Raw genomic sequence first — 22,535 nt, 5'->3', positions numbered from 1 at the left:
GTTGTGAGAATGATTCTGCCTTGGAAGGAAAGTTGGAACAGTGGGGCAAAGAGGTACACATGCAGCAGATTTCACTGATGTACAGGGTGCCGTGGGAATATTTCCTCAAGTCTCTCGTTAATCAACTTTATACTTATTTTTGAGTTGTACAGTAATGTTATTAGGGAAGCATGGATGAATTTGCTATCATTCCTCAATCAATGAAGATAATATTTAAACATGTTTTAGGCGGAGGTACCACCAACCTCAGTAAGAAGCTAGGTGATATTGTTCAGAAGATATAAAGATGGAAAATTAAAGCTAAGATTTTGGCCCCTAGTTACTGTGCCAAATAAACTATAACTCATTTAAGTAAACTTTAAAATCAAAGTCCCTAATCATGGCATTGCCCTGCGAATAACAGTATCACGATGTATTACATTCCATTTAACATTCACAGTTTTATCATGCTTATTTCACACTGGTAGATCCCAGATGGGTTAATGTACCATTCTTCCTGAAAACTGCCAGAATGGTTAGATTTGGTTTTTCTATCTTTTAGCTCTTTGAGCACATATCAACATTGTTAATTTTATTGTAGTCTTGTGTTCTGACTTCCTAATTATTATTTTGAAATATTAAATGAGATGGACAGATCAGAAATGACTACCTAAGCCTAACAAGATAACAACTTCTTTGGGTAATATATAGAATAAATAAAACAGTAAATAGGATTAGTATTTCATCTTGAAGAATGATAAAGTAACATTCGTAGTGTTATTAGACTTTCTCATGGAATAGAGGGAAATGTTAAAAGACTGCCTGTTTGAATATCATCAGAAAAAAAGGCAAATTTTCCCTTCTTTTGCCAGAATTGAAGACTGATTCTGTCAGAAATTCACAGATAATTATTTACATGTTTTAAATTTGCAAAGCCACGTGTAACTGTTTCAAATTATTCCGTGGATTAAAAAAAAAAAAACTTCCATCAACTTCACAATGAAGGAGGTGTATAAATATGGTTCTATGTTAACCTCACTGCCTTGTGCTCTTTCCAAAGAGTGGCGTTTGCCGGTGGTTTCATTCACTTATAAAGGTGGCATCTCAGTGTTTTAAACTGTGGCTCATAAGCAGATAGTGAAATAGGTACATAGTATTATGCCAAATACTAACAGCTGTTGTGAAGAAGAATAAAGCAGGATAAGGGGCTGGTGTTGAGAGGAACAGAAGGTTTGGATACTTTTGACAGTGGGCGGGAAAAGCTTCTAAGATAACTTTGCTGTAGGGACTGGAAGAAGGCACAGTTAGGAACAAAACTAGTGGCTCAGTCTACAAAATGCAGTGAGTCGTTCTGATATTTATCTTATGTCTTTTTTCTTTTTACGTCTTTATTGGAGTATAATTGCTTTACAATGGTGTGTTAGTTTCTGCTTTATCACAAAGTGAATCAGTTATACATATGTTCCCATATCTCTTCCCTCTTGCCTCTCCCTCCCTCTCACCCTCCCTATCCCACCCCTCTAGGTGGTCACAAAGCGCCGAGCTGATCTCCCTGTGCTATGCGGCTGCTTCCCACTAGCTATCTACCTTACGTTTGGTAGTGTATATGTATCCATGCCACTCTCTCACTTTGTCCCAGCTTCCCCTTCCCCCTCCCCATATCCTCAAATCCATGCTCTAGTAGGTCTGTGTCTTTATTCCTGTCTTACCCCTAGGTTCTTCATGACATTTTTTTCCCCCTAAATTCCATATATATGTGTTAGCATATAGGATTTGTCTTTCTCTTTCTGACTTACTTCACTCTGTATGACAGACTCCAGGTCTATCCACCTCATTACAAATAGCTCAATTTCGTTTCTTTTTATGGCTGAGTAATATTCCATTGTATATATGTGCCACATCTTCTTTATCCATTCATCCGATGATGGACACTTAGGTTGTTTCCATCTCCGGGCTATTGTAAATAGAGCTGCAATGAACATTTTGGTACATGACTCTTTTTGAATTATGGTTTTCTCAGGGTATATGCCCAGTAGTGGGATTGCTGGGTCATATGGTAGTTCTGTTTGTAGTTTTTTAAGGATTCTTATGTCTTTTAAGTTTTAAAATTTTGCCTGATATAGGAATCAATTCAAAATTAACTTTTTAATCATTGTCTGATTAGAGGATTCATGTTTCATTTTGTCTTAAATGTAAATACTTAAGGGACAAGAGTCATTTTCTAATTTGAGTACAGTTTAGTTAGTTGCTTTTAGAATTCAAATCTTTAGCAATAGTGCATCACCTAACCAACACTCCTTCAATATCCTTCAATAAGAGACCACTTGATGATTAGGTAATCAAACCTATCAGAATTCTAAAGGAATGCTTTGATAGACCTTTGATTACTTATTTGAGTTGGTAAACATAATCTTACTTTCCTTGCTAGCAGCTTGTCACCCAAAACACAGTGCAGAGCGTCAGACCAGTAGGCCACGTTGCCCATCGCTGTGCCATTCCAGGGGATTTGTGGTTGAAAGTTATCTTTTTTTCTCAGCAGTGTTTCTAAAACTTCAGTCATTTGCATATCTCCTTCATGATTTTTACCAATATATTTACTTAGTCTTATTCTTTAAATTCTTTTTATTATACTTTAGCCTCTTCCTAAGTTATGATGTCCACAGGCTTGACAAACTTGTTTTAGCATTCTGATGCATCTATTAGAATTATGTTGTTTCTGCATCACTTAAAATCGCCATGGGTGCTACCAGTAGTGTGCTTACCCCTCACTGAGAAACACTGATCTCAGCTTTTTGTTATATGGAGTTGAATACTGCTGAAGATTGCATTAACCCATTCAGACCACAGTTTTTCCCACATAATAAATAACTTTGTTACTCTATTTAGTACCTTAGTGAGTAGAGAAAGAACTATACAGCCTCCAGAAATGCTTAGTTAGTTGTTTGTTTACTGAAATCTCTGTTAATATTTGGGACAAGCCATGAGCAAAATTGTACTGTGAGCTAACTTAGTTTACTAAAGTAATGCATTGCTAATTATGGACTTGTCGACACCAGTGAGCCAGGGGGAAAAGTTAACTGTTTTGGACGACGAGCTTCTCCTTGTCAGCTCCAAACATACACAGCGAAGTTGGCCATCTTTTCCAGTTAGATTGAAACTTGTCTTAGTAAGTAAAAAAACCTCAAATAATTACTAAGTTAACTTCCTCAATATGTAACTTATTTCAAAATCAAAAGTTATGAAAAAGTCCCCCAAGTTCCCAGCTAACTACTCTGGCTTGTAATAGAACCAATCTGCCTATTTTTGATTAGTAAACATATATGACTAAGAAATTTAACCTTGCTTATAGAGGCCATCCAGTTCTCCAAAACAGAATTTTAGTCTTATACCTTGTAAGTGTCTGTTTATCCTTTACTGCAGAATCCATGCAACCCTTAAATAGATATTTATATGAAGCCATCCACTGTTACTTTAATGCTAATATATATCAATTGCTGTAAGAGTAATTATTTGTAATTCCCCGTGGTTTTTTTTTTTTTAAACTTTATCCTGTTTTTGGTTTCTTTTCCTCTATCTTTACATTTTCTTCTTTTCTTTTCTATTTACCTCCTCTTATCTTAAAGTAGAAAATACATGTGAATTCTGATATCACTCAAGGAGAGATTGGTCTCGGTTCTTGGGAAGAATATGCCTGTATGTAGAACATGTCCCATGATAGGAAGAACACTACAGTTTAGTGTTTGGAATTTGATCAACAGGTAAAAGAGGGCTTGTTGTTATGCAGGTTTTTAAAAGTTTGATTCTCACTGAAAAATGGTTGTATTCCCAATCATTTCTTTTGTTCGTTTTTGTTCAGGGAGGTTTATTATAATACGTTGAAATATTGGTCAAAAATTTACCTCGGAAGCAATTTACCTATTAGTAAATATCTTTTTTTTTTTTTTTTTTTTTTTTTTGCGGTACGCGGGCCTCTCACTGTTGTGGCCTCACCCGTTGTGGAGCACAGGCTCTGGACGCGCAGGCTCAGCGGCCATGGCTTACGGGCCCAGCCGCCCCGCGGCATGTGGGATCTTCCCAGACCGGGTCACGAACCCGTGTCCCCTGCATCGGCAGGCGGACTCTCAACCACTGCGCCACCAGGGAAGCCCAGTAAATATCTTTACAGTAGAAGTATTTCTTTCAGTAATTATTTACAAATAACACATATTTTTAGAGTAAATATGTTTGCAAGAATTCCTGCAATCTGAACAATACCCATACACTTTTAAACATTGTCTCTATCTGTAGAACAAAAATCCATTGCCATTTGAAGTATTGACCCGAATCCTATAAAATCTTAATTTATCAAAGCACTCAGTTACGAAGATTTCTAGTCTCCTCTGAGATTCTTATGTTTCAATAAAGAAAAAGAAAAAGGTTACAAGAGAGTATTCTGATATCAGCAATTTAGTCAAACCAATTTTTAGGATAAAGTTTGAGTTTGTTACTCCCAGTGCCCTGTATCAAAGGCTGGAACACACATTATCAGGTGCAGCTGGACTATTTCATAAAAGTCGGGGTCCTATCTGGTTGCTCACTTGTCCATGCCTGGCTAATTATAAATATTTTGATTATCGTCCTTGCCTAATACATTTTATAATAGTATTTTCAGCTTACAAATACTTATCTATAATTCTTTCAGTGATACTTTTTGATGTAAATAGGATTTCTCTGCTACAGAAAATATAAATAATCAGGACACCCATTTATAAGCATTTAAGTAATTAAAGTATATTTTGTACTTGAGTGGAACTAAACCTGTAACATTGTAGAAAGGAAAAATAATCAACCCTAGAAATTAATTTTGTAGTTGTATTTAGACATAACCAGCAAGCAGTGAAGATATTTCTAATGGTACCATTGTCTGTCCTCATGTTGTTTAGATCCCATAGATCATGATGAAATTTTCCTCGGAACTGGACACACATTCTCACAAACATGTTTATTCCTAGTAGGTTGAATAAAACCTATTCTTTTAGTAAACATTTTAAGAACATCTGTTATGTTCCAGGGACTGGGTTAAAAAAAAATGGTAATACACTCTATTGTCATGGAGTTTATAACCTTGGGGGCAAAAGTACCAAGAGCTACAAAGTACTGAGAATATTCTGAAAGGGAATAATGTTTCTCTGAGTTGGCCCAGCCTTCTACAGAAGGTGATATTTGAAGAGCAGTTTAAACAAGGAGAAGGGATTTGCCGAGTTGAAGGGGTGAAGAAGTATGTGTCAAACCAAACAAAGGGTTAGCATGTAACAAGTCCCAGGAGCTCACAACGGTATGACATATGCCAAGAACCTCGGCAGTTCCTCACAGCTCCTCTCTCCCAGGGAGGATAGAGGTGCAGCGCTGGGAGAAACCAAAAAGATAAAATGTGTCAATTCAAGACAAGGAGAAGGGGGCAAGAAAGAAGGAGTTGTACTGGCCGTTAGAGGTCAAGTAATGACAAGGGACTATGCGTACGTAGTCTTTGGATTTGGCTTGGTTGGGGGCGTTGACGACTGTCGCTGAGCACTAAAGTAATAGTTATGGAGGTTACACTGATACAGATTCAAGCGTGAATGGAGGAGAAGCAGGAAAATAGCACGTGTAGATGACTCTTCAGACATTTGTTTGGGAAGCATGGATTACGAGCATTAGGGAGAGGTGGTGTGTAACTAGGCAAGGTCCCCTTCCTCCTGCTGTGCCACCCCTTTCAGTTTAGAGCTTCTTCAGCACTTTGAGGGCTAAGAGAAGGAATTGCAGGAAAGGCAGGTGTTCCTATATAGAGGGAGTTTAGAGGGAAAGAAGTCTCGAGAAGGAGCCAGTCAAGGTGGCAGCTTAACCTTGGGCAGGAGAAGGGAAAGCTCCTGGGAGACTGAGAAGAAAGATTACAGAAAGATAGTTTAAAGATGGGTGGTGGGAAGGTGAGAGAGAGTCCATGCCTGGGGGCCACTATTTTTACTATGAAATATTTGTGACATATGAGGTCATCTACTGTTGGTAGTGAGAGCAACATGTAGGAGGAGGGACTTGAGAGTAATGAAGTTTTAGAAGAGCTGGAGTGTGAGAGGGAGCTGTCCAGGGCCAGGGGGAGGATTCCTAGACAGTGGGAGGTCTGAGTGACCCTAGAATATAGAAATTTATAGAGGCAATGAGGAGTGTGTGTGTGTGTGTTTTCAGGTGTGTGTTCACATTTGTTTATATGGGTGTGTACACGTGTGTATTTATGTGCTGTAAAGTGAATTCCAGTTCGCATGTAGAAATCAGTCGTTTAATTTGCCACAGTTTATGGCGCTCCATCAGTTTTCCATCCCTAAGCCAGGCACTTAGGGTTACTGAGATGAGTAAGATTGTTTCTGTCCTTGGGAACATTAGGCTAGTGGGTCAGTCATGTACGCAAATAAAACACTGTATAGGGGAGCAGAGGTAATTGGGAGGAGACAGTGTTAATATATGGGTGGGTGGAGACGGAGGAAGTGACATCCTGAAAGCTTCTTGGAAGAAGTGACATGTTAGCCAGCTTCTAAAGGAGGTAAGGGTTGCAGGTGAAGCTCTTGAAGATTCCAGAAAGACAAAAGAGATGTTGACCACAGATGTGGTCCATATGCAAGGCATGAAGAAGTTGAGAAATTTTGAATGCAGAGTAAACATTAAGGAAGGTGGATGAATCTTAAGAGTTTGTGACCAACTTGGCTTTGTTTTTACAGAACCAGGAAATAGGACCGGAAAATTTTTAAAAACAAAAATATTTCTGGAGCATCAGTATGAGTTTTTTTTTTTCTTTTTAAATCTTTCCAAAAGTTGTAGTCTTACTACAATATTTTCTAAATCTAATATCTGGGAGTTTTAAAAAAATTAATGTTAAGAATGACAGTATTAGTTCTAAAATAAATTTTAAAAATTTCGGCTAGATATCCATGGTTTATATATATGTATGTATATATATATTCATATTCATATTCTGTATTCTAATTTCCACATTAGAAATATATGCTAGTTGGCCATTTTTGGCCCTTGAAGAAGTGTAACCTAACAGTATTTATTATACTGTGTCGTTGCTCTTTAGAGTGTGAAACTTTTAGAGTTATTAAAGCCTTGTTTTCTTTGGTATCTTTCAAAATGGGGGAAAGAAGTGTATGCTTTTGGTAACTACTGAGCATTTTCTGAAAGTTTTTCCATCTAGATTGAAAGAGAAAGTAAGTTGTTAAAAGCAAAAATGCCCCACTGTAGAGAGCAGTCTGAGTTAATAGATCGTTAGGCAATAGGGGATCCCCCAGCTCCCACCCTCCAGCTTCATTCGTACCTCTGAAGTGCATCATGTTGCCCAAATCAAATTGTTCACTTTAATATTTCATGTTTCTGCGATGGACTCACTTTCTCCCTTGAGGTTCACTTCAGATTTGCCAGCCACACTGACAACACTGCACTCCTTATTTTCCCCACATGACCTCAACTTCTGCTTAAAAAATGTTAGAATAAAGGATGCTTTTGTTCGTATCTCGCCTCCCTGTGATATATTGACAAAGTGTCTGCCGGCTGAATGGAATAGTTTTACAGTATGAGTGCCGCTTTCAGTGGAGGGGCAGGACTTGGGCTGTAGAAGGAAGTGAATTGGATAGGTCAGGAGAATGTACCATTTGTAAACACCCCTTTCCTTTTTTATTCACGTGTCAGGACAGCAGGAGCAGGCTGTTCAGTGCCCGTGCCTGCGCAGAGCCGGAGGGAGAGCAGCTTGGAAGTCAGCTGTAGTTTTTAAACCTTGCTTTTTATTTCCTGATAATGATCTTCAAGTGCTTGGACTTGTTTGAGAAGCTGTTTTGAAACTAACATGGTTTAGTCCACTAACTGCATGTTGGGTAAATTCAAAACCCACATGCTCGTCCTCTTGCAGTGGAATAAGTCACATCTGATGGACATTTTCTGTGCTTATAGCATAGTAATGAACATCTGACAGGCGCGACCTTTCATAAGACAACCCACACTATTGGCTTTCTGCCCAGAATATTGCTGCAACACTATCTGTGATTGGTTATCTCTCTATCATGCATTGCTTCACAAGGGGAAACGGCCCCTTTTTTTAATAAATCTACGATGGCTGGCTGCAGTATGCCTCACTGTAAGTATTGTGTGTGTGTGTGTGTGTGTGTGTGTGTGTGTGAGAGAGAGAGAGAGAGTGTGTGTGTGTGTGTGTGTGAGTGTGTGAGAAAGGGAGAGAGAGAGGCTGACTTGAATACTACTTAGTCTGGTAGCACATGGCAAGGTTGTGATACTGTAGGACATCAGTGAAGAGCTACTTAGTAAATCTTAACCTATCTCTTTTTTCTACAGGTTGGTACTAAGAAGTGCCTTTCCTGACGTCTCTGCTGCTTGGAACCGCTTCTAGAGCAGTCTCTGCTTTTGCCTTGCTTGCTGCCAGCTAGACTGTGACGACAGCACATCCACCCTCCACCTCTAGCCCAGACACCCCCATTTCTACTTATAATCAAGAGAAAAGCTCTAAGTATCTGGCATTGCCCTAGGCTGCTTTAGTTTTAAAAGAAAAGTTTGCTGAAAAAGTAAGATATCTTCTGCCAGGAAATCAAGGAGGAAAAAAAAAAATCATTTTCTCGATTTTGCTCTAAACTGCTGCATCTGTCTATGCCAAACTAATCAATACCGATTGCATCACCAAACTCCATTGCAAATTCAGCTGCGAGGAGATTCCCTTTCAGACAACTTTGCTGAAAGCAGCTTGGAAATTCGGTGTCAAAGGGTCTGCCACGTTTTCATGCTTGCATTTTGGGCTCCAAATTGGCACTGGGAAAGGGTTACTGAGAGCACAAGGCTGATTCGAGGCCCTCCTTTTAAACGTTCATCTACTTACGATCCTAGTATTTCTCTAAAAACCAAAACCTCTTTGAATTAACAGTTTCATGCTGTGAATTTCTAGTGGGAGATCTTTTCCTTGATATTGACAACACAATTTTCCATGTACTTTTAAAGCAGGGAGTGGGGGAAAAGTATTTTGGAGGAGACATTTTCATCATCATTTTACAGTTTTATCAGTTCAGTTTTTTCTTTTTTTTGGTTGTTACTGTTTTTTTTTTTTGGGGGGGGGGTTGGGTTTGTTGGTTTCACTGAAAATTTTAACTACCTGTAAAATCTAAACATGGCTGTTAGTGTCACACCAATTCGGGACACAAAATGGCTAACACTGGAAGTATGTAGAGAGTTCCAAAGGGGGACTTGCTCACGGCCAGACACGGAATGTAAATTTGCACATCCTTCGAAAAGCTGCCAAGTTGAAAATGGACGAGTAATCGCCTGCTTTGATTCATTGAAAGTGAGTAAATATTATATTATTTTAAGGATATGCAATAATTGAATAAAGGGGATATGGACATGCAGTCCACTGAGTTTGGAATTATGGATTGCTGTGTTAATAGTTTTAGTTATACGGTGTGTTCTTGATGATGTTGAGGTGGGGGACTTTACTGAGAAGCAGTAGAACCAAGTCTGGCCAAACTTTCTTTGTTACGAATAACTTTCTCCGTCCTTTAATGCTGTGATTTTTTTTTTTCTAGAGCAGAAGGTGTCAGGCTACTTTTTACTTAATAGTAGCTAAGTCAGTGCCTATCTAGAGGAATAGTAAATGTAGATACACGTGTGTGTTAGCATGTGCATAGATGATATACAAGGCCATGGCACTAGCTGGATGGGGATGATTTGTTTTTGCTTGTTTGAAAACGTGCTGTACCGTTGTAAAAGTATAGCAGATTCTGTCAGCTAAACTTGGATAGACTTTTTATATTAATGTTTTGACATTGTGGAGTTTCTTTTTGTTGTATGAGCATATTATTTTAAGGCCAGAAGCAATGTATTTTGTGGAAAACATAACTAGAAGTAAGGTTCTGGGCTGCTGCCACAGTACCCTATCAGAGGCATAAACTTTGTTGAATGTGACTTTTATAATTCAGTAGAAACGCTTGAGTAGTATTATTAATTGGATTTTTTAAGTTTCTAAAATTCTAATGTGAAGTAACTTAGCAGTTTATTTTCTGTTACCTCCTGATTATTATGTTTTTATTTGTAACAGTCTCAGCTAGGGGTGTTAAAAGTTAGCTTTTGTGGGCACCATAATACCAACAAGTTCACTTTAGTATATTTCGACATTCAAAAATGTCACTGGGTTCGTATTTCAGGTATCAAGTTTGAAAGTGGGTCTTTTAAAAGATAGCATACATGTCTTAATTTTGATGTGCAAGGTCGGCTAGAAGTGTGAAGATTCCTGGGTACTTTCTACATACTTGGTTTAATGAACTGCCTTTGAATATTAATGTGCTGGTTTAATTCACTCTTTGAACCTTGGAGAGGGGAGTCGCTGTTTTTTCAACATATATAGAAAAGTGAAGGTTTCATAGGTCCATTTTGTCTTTTGCAAAAAGAAAAAAATAGTGCTACAGTAACCTTTCTTTAATACCATAGGGGTGAATTAACTGAAATAGTTAACATGTAAGTTAACTCATAACTCACCCCAATGTTATGAGTTAACTTGTGAGTTAACTATTTCAGTAAATTGCTTCTTGGTCCAGTGTGTGCAGCTCAGTTTGCTAAAGTTTCACCAAAGACTCAAGGATATTATCTTCAAAGTAGAATATAAAAAAAGGTATTAACAACAACAAAGATACCTTATAATGTTAGGTTGTTCTTAGTGTCATAGTGCTAAAGATCAATAAACAAAAGTTATAAATTACCACTGGGCCTTTTTTTCCCTTTCCTTTGAAAGGGATCGATGAAGGGCACAGTGGTTGTACCTTGTGAATGTGTCTTCCTAAATTCCTGCCAACTGAATTTAGGTGTGATTAGAGACTGGGACCCATAAAATGAGGGGCAAAGGGCTAATTACACTTGTCTGTAACCAGCTGTGTCCATAAGTAGCCCTGTTTTGACCCAATTACTAGTTAATCCAATTTTTAATCCCACAGACAGTTGATGGTGCACTGGTAGCTGTAAAATGAAGGACCTTAAACTTGGCTGTGACACTGAGTGGTTTCACAGAAGACCTGCTTTCACAGCATTTGGAAACATTGTGAAACATTAAAATTCAGTTGCTATTTTTCCATCTCAAAATATTTTTTTAGTTGCTGCTCACTTGTGGCCATGGAACAGTCCCCCTTTGAGTAAAGCAGCAGCATTGCTTAATGACATGCTGTGTGGTTAACAGGATTCAACTGCCACATCAACATCAAGGACTTTTTTTTAATAACAAATAATTTCAAGATTTTAAGTTTACTTTTGAAATCAGCTTGTTGTAGCAGCTGATCAATGCAAACGTTGTCCATATTCTTTGTCTTTCTAAGAGAAACAAATTTAATTTATAGTGTCTAAAATGTGGTAAGATATTTTGATTTAAATAACAGGGAAAAAATAAACACAAATATATTTCTGGTGGAGCTTCATCCACAGAACAACAGCTCCTTAAATGTTAGGGAACTATGTTAAGAAGTAATTTAAAAAAATTTGAATGTGTAATTAAGTATTCATGTTTCAAAAAGCCATGTTTCATATATATGTGTGTGTGTTTGTAACTAACACATGTGATTCTTTATAGAGTATTTAGAATCCCACCTTTTAGATAGTAGTCTTCCTGTGTTCAATTTTGTGGCTAAAATAGATCAAAAACATATTTTAAAACAGTTAAAGTAATTCTATGACTCATGCCTGAAGTTCTGAAATTTGGGAGCATTATGAGGTTTCCATGCCAGTAACCGCTAGATCATTTGTATTGTTTCAGAGAGTAAACGGAAGGAATTTAGAAAACTTGTAATATCCTGACTTCTTTAATAAAATGTGTTCTATATATTGCTACAATCCATAGTCCAGCCTTTTGTGAGTTCTTGAGCCCTGAGATGGAGGTAGACTGTGTAATCTACTATTTTTAGCAAGTTAGGAAAGCAAAGCAAATACTCTCTGAGAGGACCCTGGGAAATGGCTGTACCCTTCAGCTGTGCTGTTTCAGACTTTGGCCAGGCTCCCAGGTGACTTAGGTTTATAGCAGACTTCTACATAGAGGCGGAGAATTCATTTCATTAAAAACAGAAGTCAAACAGTTCAAGAAAGTATTTATGTAAAAGAAATCAATTGGCATACTAAAGGAAATAGGAAGAAAATCAGCTGATAGTCTTTTAGTTGCATATAGGTGATTTTAAAGTTTAAATAATTAACTTAGATGCATTTACTACGTGGAAACCTAGAATTCTGCATCACAGTAAATGTGTTGCTAAGTAAAATGAGAATATATAATAATGAGGAATATACGTACATATGAATATACTGAAATAGAATGATGGCAGTAAGAAAGAACAAAAGATGTAATAATGACTTATAATTTATAAATTAAACAATATTTTAAGCACTTAATTTTTCTCCCTTAATTTTGCTTTTGCACTTGCAGTCTTAATTTCCAACAGTCTAAGAGTATATTCATACTGAGAATTAAATTGCTCACAGATTATAGATTTGAGTGTTTTATTACTTCAGAAATACTGAACATTAGAAAAGGTGTTTTATTTAATGCTGGAGAGGATTTTTTTTTTCTTACGGCTTATGAAAGGGATACCCAAAGAGAAAAATATCAAAAGAAAAATGTCAACACTATAAGATGCTATTAGAATATTATGTTTCAGGAATGATGATTCAAAGAGTCGTTAATGGCAAGTGACCTATTTTCTTCAGTAATCATCTCTTAACTAAAATTAAGTAGTTGATATAAAGAAAGCCTACAGGCTGTATTTGAATGTGATGCCAGGTTATTTATATTATCAAAAAATAAGCTTTCATCTTGTGATCAGCAGAAAGAGACTTGCTTATTGAATTCTTCTTTTTCAAATATCCATTTATTTTTCAGGTGCTCTGGGAGGAGAAGTATAACCTTTATGTTTACTATCTATTTTCCAAAAATCTAGCAAACCTTTACCTTTGAAAAGTTTAGTACCGTGTTCTCTTACCAAATTTGGCAATTTTGTTTAAGATAAATAATTGTTCATTTCACTATTATACATGTTTGTGTATATAGATAGCCCAGCTGATCAAATTTATCATAGACACATCAGAGACCAGATTCCACTGCAAAGTGGGGTGGAATCAAGGGCATGAGCGAACACATTCAAAGTGCCTCTGAAGACTTAGCGGAATATGTGAAGTAATAAAACCAGCTATTAGAAGACACACAAATAGGTAAACATCCAGGTAAATGAGCAACTAGAAAACTCATAGTTAGTAACGCAGATAAGCCAAGTCTCCAGATGGTTACGTGGGGAGAGGGTGACATAACTGGACATAAGAAAGTGGTCTCAAGGTATTGACAGTTACACTTTAGAAGATCTTCCATTGTTAGCACAGTTTATCTTCCATTTAACAATTGCCTGTGTTGCTGCTACTGTAAGTCCCAGCATAGTCTTTCCATAATATCTTTTAAACCAGTTCAGCTGATAATCCTGACAAAATGGTATCTGCAAGTTTCAGGCTAAACATCTACTTTTGAATTAAAACTTGGATCTAGTAGGCTCCTAATTGGAATAACTTTTACCTAGAATTTCATTGTTGTTTGTTGTTTTGCTAAGCGCATCTCCCATGTGATATGAAAACTCTGACGGAGTATTGTATGTACATGTAGCTCTGTAGGTACATATTCAGTGTGTCTTTCAGTGACAGGTTGACACAGGACTTCCTCATTTCCCCCAATGATTTAGGAGATGAGCTATTAGCATAACTTGGGTAGCATTGTGTATCATACGAAAGTTCAAATTGTATTTTCTAAGCAGAAACGTCACAACTTTGTAAAGAATATCCTGTGAATGAGCCAGGCGTAATGTCATCAACTCTGACACAAACGTTTCTTTAATGAAATTCTCAGTAGCCGCAGCTGCTTTGGTTATACTTACAACTTTATTCATTTACCTATCTATATTCTATGGTTAGACTTTTTTTAGAATAATATTTTTTAAAGGAGTAAAGATTTTTTAAACTTTTGGACAAATTTCAAGCCGTGTTTTGAATCATGATACCTAAGGCACTAATTCTAGAGCTAGTTTTTTTTTTTTTCTTCATAAGATTATGGTACACTGCTTCTATTTTTTCTTTTTCACATTAAACCTTGCTTCAACTTTTGTGGCAAACTAAAAACAATTTAAACCTAAAGCAATGTGGCACTTAGAATCGAGTTCAAACTTTAATTGTAACTCAGACTTCTAAACATACACAAAATTCTGATTCCACACGAATGGCCTCAAAGCAATTCCACGTACGAGGCTGTTGCTGACGGCTATGACTGACTTAAAAGAGCCTGTGCAGTGTGGTGTGAATCTTGTATTCCGGAAGTGTGTGACATGTGCCTGGTTCACGCGAGAGGTGAGAAACTGAATGTTTCTCAGACTCAGCACAGACACCTAGGGACCTAGTTTGGGAAGCTTATCCTGTCATTTTCCTTGCCAAGGATAAGTAGAGGATTTCAGCTATCAGCATCGCTAATCTGTTACCTTTCATGCTGAGCAATGTCTCTGCCTTCCCACAGACTTAGACAAAGCTTCTTATTTTCTTACAAAGAGATCCTATTGAGCAAATTTTGAGTGTTTTTTTTTTTTGTTTTTTTTTTTAAACTTCAGCAGAAGCACATTTTGTGCTTGTAAGATAAGGGAGCAATTTCTATGTTAACAAGGCCAAAAATTATGTCAGTGGAAATGGATAACTAAGTAGATGGTCTGTGATTTAGCCCTGAGGATAGTTATTAATATGCAGAAATTTCAGTAAAAGCAACTGGAAAGGCTTGTTAGAAATACTTAGTTGCTTGAAGTATAACATTGTTAGAATAGTGATTTCTTGGTGAATTTTACCTTAAGCAGGAATAATTCTGGTGAGGACATCTTATTCTAATATTTATTTATGATAAACAACTGCAGAGTTTTTATCTTATACTGTATTTCTCATACAGAAAACATCAAATGAACATCACCTACAGCATTATTTATACTCTTCTGGCACATTTTTGAAAGATTTTCACTTTGAGATAGTTTGATTTGTTGTTAGAGATAAAACTTTCTCTATTATAAGGACTTGTGTTTTAAAGATACTGGTAGTTATAATCCCTTATACATTATAATTTGATTGAAAGGCTGTCTCCTGGATACCTTTGGGCCTTGGCCGTGTCTGACCAGTAATATTCTTCTTGTGTTCTCCCTGAGTTCTTTCCAGCTTTCTAACTGCCCAGCTTCAGAACTGTTGGTTCTGATCCCTTTTTATATTTCTCTCTGGAGTCATACAGAAATGATTTAGACATTTTGTCTTTAAGGCATTACGTTCAGTATTGAGTAACAGAGACACCTCTCCTCCCCAGCATGAGGCATAAACAAATTAAGGGTTTATATTTCAGTAGGTTGTCCAGGCCTATGTGATGACTCCACAGTCACTAGAACTTAGGTTTCTTCACCCTTAGGTCCTCGGGAACATATGACTTCCGACCATAGGTTTATTTAAAAATTGCAAGATGGCCACTGCAGTGCCAGCCACCATATCTTCATTCCAGGAAGCAGGAAGAAGCATGGGCAAAAGAGGCCGCAGCCCAGCCCACTTAGGCTCCTTTTAGCAAAAGTCCTCTAAGCTTCACCCAGTGATTCATCCTGGTTTCTCATTGGCAGCAAGGATAGCTGGAAACTATGTACTTAACTGTCGCCCTAATTGAAACCATGCCTCTGGGTAGTTTAGGTAGAAGGGGGAAATGGATGTTCAAGAGGGCAGTTACTGGGATGGGAGTTAGCGAGATTTTTTTCCCCCCAGAAAACTTCCAGAATCAAGTATCTCTCCCTGAAAAGCATCTGGGTATGAGGGGAGATCACTTCTGAAGAGAAACTTTTATCTTCTTATCTTGGCAAACCTGTCCTCACTTTTCCTGTCCTCGTTAACTAGAGTTGCCTTATTTTTTTCCTTTCAAATCATGATATATTTAGTCAATAAAATATGGCATATCACGAATGGATTGATTTTTACTAATACAGAAATTAAAAATTGCTTTCTTTATTTTTTTAATTTTCCTATTGCCAGTGCATACTTATATAAACAGTTATATATTTATAACTGGAATATAACAGGAAGGTATGTCATAAAAAACAGGTCTCAATGATTTCGACAAAAGAATCTGTAGTTACTCTGATGCCTATTTCTGCTGCTTCTGCAAAAATACTTTATTTCCTCTGTATGAAGCAAAATAAAATGAGTTAATATTTATTGAAAATTATTTTATGCTGGTCAGTATTTTCAGTGCTTTTATTTTTTTCATAGTACTTAGTCCTCACAAAAACTCTTTGAAGAGTTACTGGTATCACTGCCATTTCTCAGATGGTCACACTGAAGTACAGAGAAGTTAAGTGATGTCCCCAAGGTCATTCACCCAGTAAAATGTGGACTCCAAGCCCGGTAACCTAATTTCACAGCCTGCACTTTTAACCACTTTCCTGTAAAACATTGCTTCTTAATTTACATATCCACATCCCAAGGATTCAGCAAAGAAAATACCTGACCAGCAGTGCTTAAGAATAAAAATTAATATTTCAGGCAGGTTTACAGCATAGGGCCTAAAGCAATAAATACTCAAAACATTATATTTTAAGTCAACAAATGAATCAATGAGGAAACACAAAATAGCATCAAGAATGCTTCCACTGGGCTTCCCTGGTGGCGCAAGTGGTTGAGAGTCCGCCTGCCGATGCAGGGGACGCGGGTTTGTGCCCCGGTCCGGGAAGGTCCCACATGAAAAAAATTGCTTCCACCAACTTTCAAAGATTATATATTTGTTTTAAATGTATGGCCATGTAGGAAAAACTTTTTAAATTTATCATCTTAAGGAGTCACTGTGTAAACTATGTAGCTGTCCCCCAATGTATATTAAAAAATATTCCAAAGTTTTAATTGTCTAGAAAGCATTTTTCCACAGAAGCAGTGTGGGTAAGTCATTAGTCCAACCCTGGGAAGCCTAAGTAACCCATAGGATGCTTGAGTTATAGTTCAGTACAAAGAGTACCCTGGAAACTCTGATTATTAATTAAACCCAGGAGCCTCCCCAGAAACATTATGAGTACTATCCCATCATACATCGTAAGTAATATGAGGGTCATAGGTCCCCAACTGCTTTTGTTAAACTGTTTCGATGGGAAAAGTACATTTCAGGTTTCAGTTTGGGGCTCTGGAAATTCATCCGGGCCTAATGCAGGGAAGGTAGCCTTTCCTAAACTCGCAGACACTATCTGCAAGCCGGTGCGAGAGGTTTCCTCAGCTCCATGTTTGGGCTACTCCTGTGACCCAGAGCTGGCTTTCAATAGGGTAGGGCTCAGAATCATAGGGAGTAAAGACAGGGTATGGAATGAGGGGCTATGTCAAAAGCTTCCCCTGGGTGGGATGACTTTTTTGTTAATATATCTTCCAAGTAACCTTTCTTTTTTGCTAAGGCCTCAACCTGCTTCCTTTTCAAATGTATAGCTTTTTGGTTCTGAGTCTGGTCCACTGTGGAACTTCATATTGATGAACAGCTTCTTCCCATTCTCTTTCCTTTCTAAAATTATCAAAAGCGTAGCTTTGTTTTGATACCGTTTCCTTCTGATTACTGGTAGAAATGGGGAAAAATAGGTGCATAGTGAAAATATCAAACTAAGATTTTTTTGTTTTTGTTTTCTGGCCATTTTATCACAGGATATAGTCAAGGAATCAGCAATAAAGAACCAGATATGAGAAGAAAGACATCTAGGAGGTGATAGGGGGTGGGGATTTCACAATTCAAGGAGTATAACTTAAACACTTCCTGTGTCAAACTTTGGGAAGGCAGATATTAAAAACACAGCCCTCCAGGGGCAAATTGCTAACAGGGAGACCAGTATATTAGGTGGTGTGGTGGAGTTCAGAGGTGGAACTTTTCCATAGCAATTGGAGGGTCAGTGGAAGAGAAACTTAAGGAAGAGAGAGAGAAATGTGTCTGGTGGTTTATCTTTCCTTTTTTTCCCTCCCTTCCCTCTCACAACTACTAATTCTGAGACCACAAGTAGAAAGAGAAGAACTAGAGGGAATTCCCAATAAGAGAGTTCCCATAGCCACAGGGCACCAGGCTGGGGCAGCTCTCCCTGCATCACCGTTGGTCTATTGGGAACCACCTATATTTTAACCCTAGATAACAATTTTAGGCTCAGAAGGATTCTTCTGATGCTATCTCAGTTTTTTTTTTTTTTAAGACTTTTTTGATGTGGACCATTTTTAAAGGCTTTATTGAATTTGCTTCTGTTTTCTGTTTTGGTTTTTTGGCCGTGCGGCATGTGGGATCTTAGCTCCCTGGCCAGGGATCGAACCCGCACCCCTTGCATTGGAAGGCGAAGTCTTAACCACTGGACCGCCAGGGAGGTCCCTGATGCTATCTCAATTTATTCAACAATATTTATATTTTAATTGCAGTTCATGTTAGATTGAGACTCACTATTTATTGAGATCCAAAAACTGTTTTCTCAAGACCCCAGGCATCTTAACTTAGAATTTATCTCTCTGCACAAAATTCAGGCTTGGTGTGAAGGCTTCTGGTTTTCAGAATCACTTATGCTTAATTCCAGGCTATTCTCAAATAAGGCAGGAAGCATCTGCTGTTAATAGTTGACAGAAAATTACATAAAGTAAAACATGGAAAATTAAAGTTAGAAAAGCTGGGAAGCTTTTCTATCATTTTCAATTTTCTGCACAAGCACGGACATAATCAGTGTTTAGGATCTGCTCATGACGGATAAATTACATCTGTAATTCATTCTTTTCCATGTTACTGCATTCAGACGATAATTTGCTTTCAGATATCTTTGCTCATCTAATATTCTAAAATCGTTCATAGACTGAAAATAAGTCTAGTAACATCTTCCAGTTCCATGAAGCTTTTATAACTAAACAGTGTTAGCTTACCAAATGGGCCAAGTTAAAAAAAAAAAAAAAAAAAAAGGTTTTAGAGAAAAACAGAGCCAAATTTATCATGCCCAAAATAAGATTCCTCTTTGGTAGACGACGTTGCTTTTCATAAAACAATTCTTTAATGGAGGCAACTGAGAAATGAACCATGAAGAACGAAATAACTAAAGAATTCATTTATTTATAAAGAATCCTGTTAAGAAAGATCTGTGTTCTGAATGAACCTTTCTTCACATTATCTCATAACTCTTCATGGCTAAGTGGAAACTAATGAAATCTAAATCTAGCCACGAGAAAAGATTATCATCATGATTTTATTTATTAAAATTTTCTCACTATTATGAAATTTTACTGCCAGATATTGCCTTCCATGAATTATAGCACAGTAATAAATTGGAGACAAATGTACACATAAGAATACCCAATATATAAAAGAACACTCCAAACACAAACTCATCTTAAACTCAGGTAAACTAAAAGTCATATCCACATTGAAGAAGAGTCATCTACATTGCAAGTTTTTGCATAGTGGAGTCTATTTAAGTAGCTTCCCCCCAACCTTTAAACTATGATTAACATATAGTAGCTTAACATGTAACATACATATAGTGGGTTGAGTATGCATTGTGAGAAATGCAAAATTATTATTATGTTTTAGAATCTTTATTGGCTACTTTTGGCTTCTGTGTTTCCCGTAAGGATGAATAATGCTGGAGGAGAGATTTTCACCCCAAACACATATTTTTATGCTGAATGGTTAGGAATTTTAAAAATGGCAAACCAAAGTATTTGCCACCTCTGCATCTCAATTAATGGAAAATAATCCATTCTTCCTCCCCTTTTCATCATTTATTACCTGCTGTGTACCAGACAGTTGCAATAGGCAGTGGGGTGAATAACACACAGAGCCTGTTAGGTTGTTGATAGACTACAGCTTCTGAGAAGTATAATGTAGATTAAAATGATCATAGAGGGCTTCCCTGGTGGCGCAGTGGTTGAGAGTCCGCCTGCCGATGCAGGGGACACGGGTTCGTGCCGCGGTCCGGGAAGATCCCACATGCCGCGGAGCGGCTGGGCCTGTGAGCCATGGTCGCTGAGCCTGCGCGTCCGGAGCCTGTGCTCCACAACGGGAGAGGCCACAACAGTGAGAGGCCTGTGTACCGCAAAAAAAAAAAAAAAAATCTTAGAATAATAAAACATTGTTTTAACTCTTCTATTCTTTAATATTAAAATGTCCCAGTGGAACACAAATTTGCCCATGTAAAATGTAAGTAGGCATTAAATGTCCTTGTGTATGTCTGAGAGGTTTGTCATGAAAAACTTGGAAACCGTTAAGTAGTCAGTGTGGGAAGAGCAGATGAATTTCAACTCTGGTTATGTGTACTGCTAGAGAAACTGTGTGCTTGTATTAGTAGAGTGTGTTTACACGGTAAAAGGTTTATACTAGACCCGTCATATTCCAAAATTTAGCAAGATAAACCTGAATCAGATTGATTTTTAGGTAACACATAGAAATGGTTAATTTTACTCCCCTGCTTTGATCATCATCTGTTGATTATATAAAATGATGAGGCTCAGAATGATTAAGTAACCTATACATGTTTGCATCGCCTGGAAGTGGTCAAACTGGGATTCAATACAGGCAGCCTGTCTTTAGAGCCTGTGTTTCAACCTTTAGAGCCTATGCTCTGAGTTTAACTTGTTTAAGCTGACAAAGTGTGAATGAAGCACTACACAGCAACCTTATGCATACAAAAATATAGTGTTAATTATTAGTGAGTCTGCATATTAGAGTGACAGACATACTTAGGCATATTTGTTGAGTCACTGTAATTGCCTGAATTTAAGACAACTATACTTTTTAAAACATGATCACTCACACTTTTTCTTAATTCAGAAAAACATCCCTGAATAATCACTAATAAGGTTTTTTTTTTTAATTTAAAATGGAAAATTTATACTAAATTTTAACTAGAAGAAGTTTGATAATATAGAGAATCTAAAACTTAGGTCAGGAAGAATTTTGAAAGTCATGCCAGACTGGGAACAGTATAGAAAATCAGAATAATAGGCTGTTCTGAGAAAAAAACAAGTAAGAGTTTCAGTATTCTAAGACAAAGCTTGGAAGTGAAGTATGGGGCACCAGATAAGGAGGTTTTCATTACATAATTATCCTTATGATTTTTTTTTTGCATAAAATAGAATATCCTTTCTTATTCAAGGAAGTAGTATAATTGATACTTTTCTAATGCGTAGAACCATGAGGCATTTTTTTTTTAAATGGGTGAGAGTTCCTTCATATTTCATGAGTTTCACTGGGCATTTATAATAATATTGGAAACAAAAAACTGTGCTTAAGCCTTTCTAAGTCTTTGTAAGTTATACTATATGAAATTAAAATCTAGATTAAAGCATTCACCCACCTCTTTGACAATGATTTATATAATACGTCTTCCTATTGTATGTCACACTTAAGTATTTATGCTAACTTTTAAGATTGTATTTTAAAAATTAGCTAGGAATAATATTTTAGTAGGTAATTTAATTCTTTGTATATTTGTATAGTACTTATCTTTAGTAAGAGGAAGGTTTTTTCACATGAATATTTAATTTTAAAATAGCTTATGACATTGTTTTTAAGACTTTTGCATTGTTTGTAATTGAAACAAAAATGACTAAATATAAGAATCACTGTTTGCATTTTGTTCATGATATGACAAAAAGAGCATGTTTGCTCTCAGAAAAACATGGATTTAAGGACGTCAGATTCCTGGGCTTACCGGGTATTTAGTAAATATTAGTTTAAATTGGACTTTTAAAAGAGGTATCCAAATATTAGTGTTCATTATATGACTTAAAATGCTCTATGAGAAACATATAATTATCCTCACAGAGCTTTTCATTTGGACGAATGCTGGCTTGGACAAAAGGGAAAAGAAAACCTTTAACATCAATAGCTAGTGTTACAAGGATCCTTTCCTTAAACGATTAGAAACTCAGTGCCTTTTGGCCATTTTCTTGAATGCATCAGTTTAGTCAAACAGCCAGTTAGAAATGTTGTTAACAAAATTGTTTTTGATATATAAACTCAAACTTGGTATGGAAGTAAAACTTATTTTGTGTTCAGAACCAAATTGATCACAGGGAAAGGTGAGTATACCAGAGTGCTGGTATTCCTCGTCCTTTGATTTCATTTCTCTGGGCATTTTCTTCATTAGTTTGCTTTAGCTATAGTTTTGCTTTGTTTTTCCTCTTGGTGTTTTCTGAGTGTCTAGATTGGCCTCTTTGCTCTTTTCCTTGGGATGAAATCTACAATAAAATATTATTTTATAGCAAATATATCGGTGCCAGGAGTAACGAGAATGTAGCCACTGATGGCTTTCACGTAGTCCCAATGCTACCTTGGAGTTTTTACTCAAAGTAGCATCTGCAGAGTGATTGCAAAAAGCCATATTCAAAAATGTGTAAATAAAAAACTTTTCATGGCAAAGAGTAAGACCTGGTTAAGAGCCAAAGCCATGAATGCAGCTTGATATGGGTTTGATTCCATCAGTCACTTCCTAGTGACGTTGTGCCAATCA

General features: G+C 37.0%; 1 protein-coding gene across 24 annotated transcripts in view; it reads left to right on the top strand.

Annotated features, from left to right (window-relative positions):
* Positions 1–22,535, top strand: part of MBNL1 (muscleblind like splicing regulator 1) — a 202,120-nt gene that overhangs the window by 47,043 nt on the left and 132,542 nt on the right. For 9 of the 24 annotated variants that reach the window (XM_033414355.2, XM_004284496.4, XM_033414356.2 and 6 more), the window contains exon 2: positions 8,326–9,319. The exons of 8 other annotated variants lie outside the window; for them this stretch is intronic. In XM_033414355.2, the coding sequence (XP_033270246.1) occupies positions 9,146–9,319 (174 nt within the window). In that variant the 5' untranslated portion in view covers positions 8,326–9,145. Of the gene's footprint in view, positions 1–7,694; positions 8,114–8,325; positions 9,320–22,535 lie in introns of those variants that run through there. 7 more of the 24 variants (XM_033414370.2, XM_033414366.2, XM_033414364.2 and 4 more) reach the window with 3 other exon arrangements.

Source organism: Orcinus orca, chromosome 5 (assembly GCF_937001465.1).
Source record: "Orcinus orca chromosome 5, mOrcOrc1.1, whole genome shotgun sequence".
Lineage (NCBI taxonomy): Eukaryota > Metazoa > Chordata > Mammalia > Artiodactyla > Delphinidae > Orcinus > Orcinus orca.
Note: the sequence above shows the minus strand (reverse complement) of the source record. Positions and strands in the feature narration are given on the sequence as shown.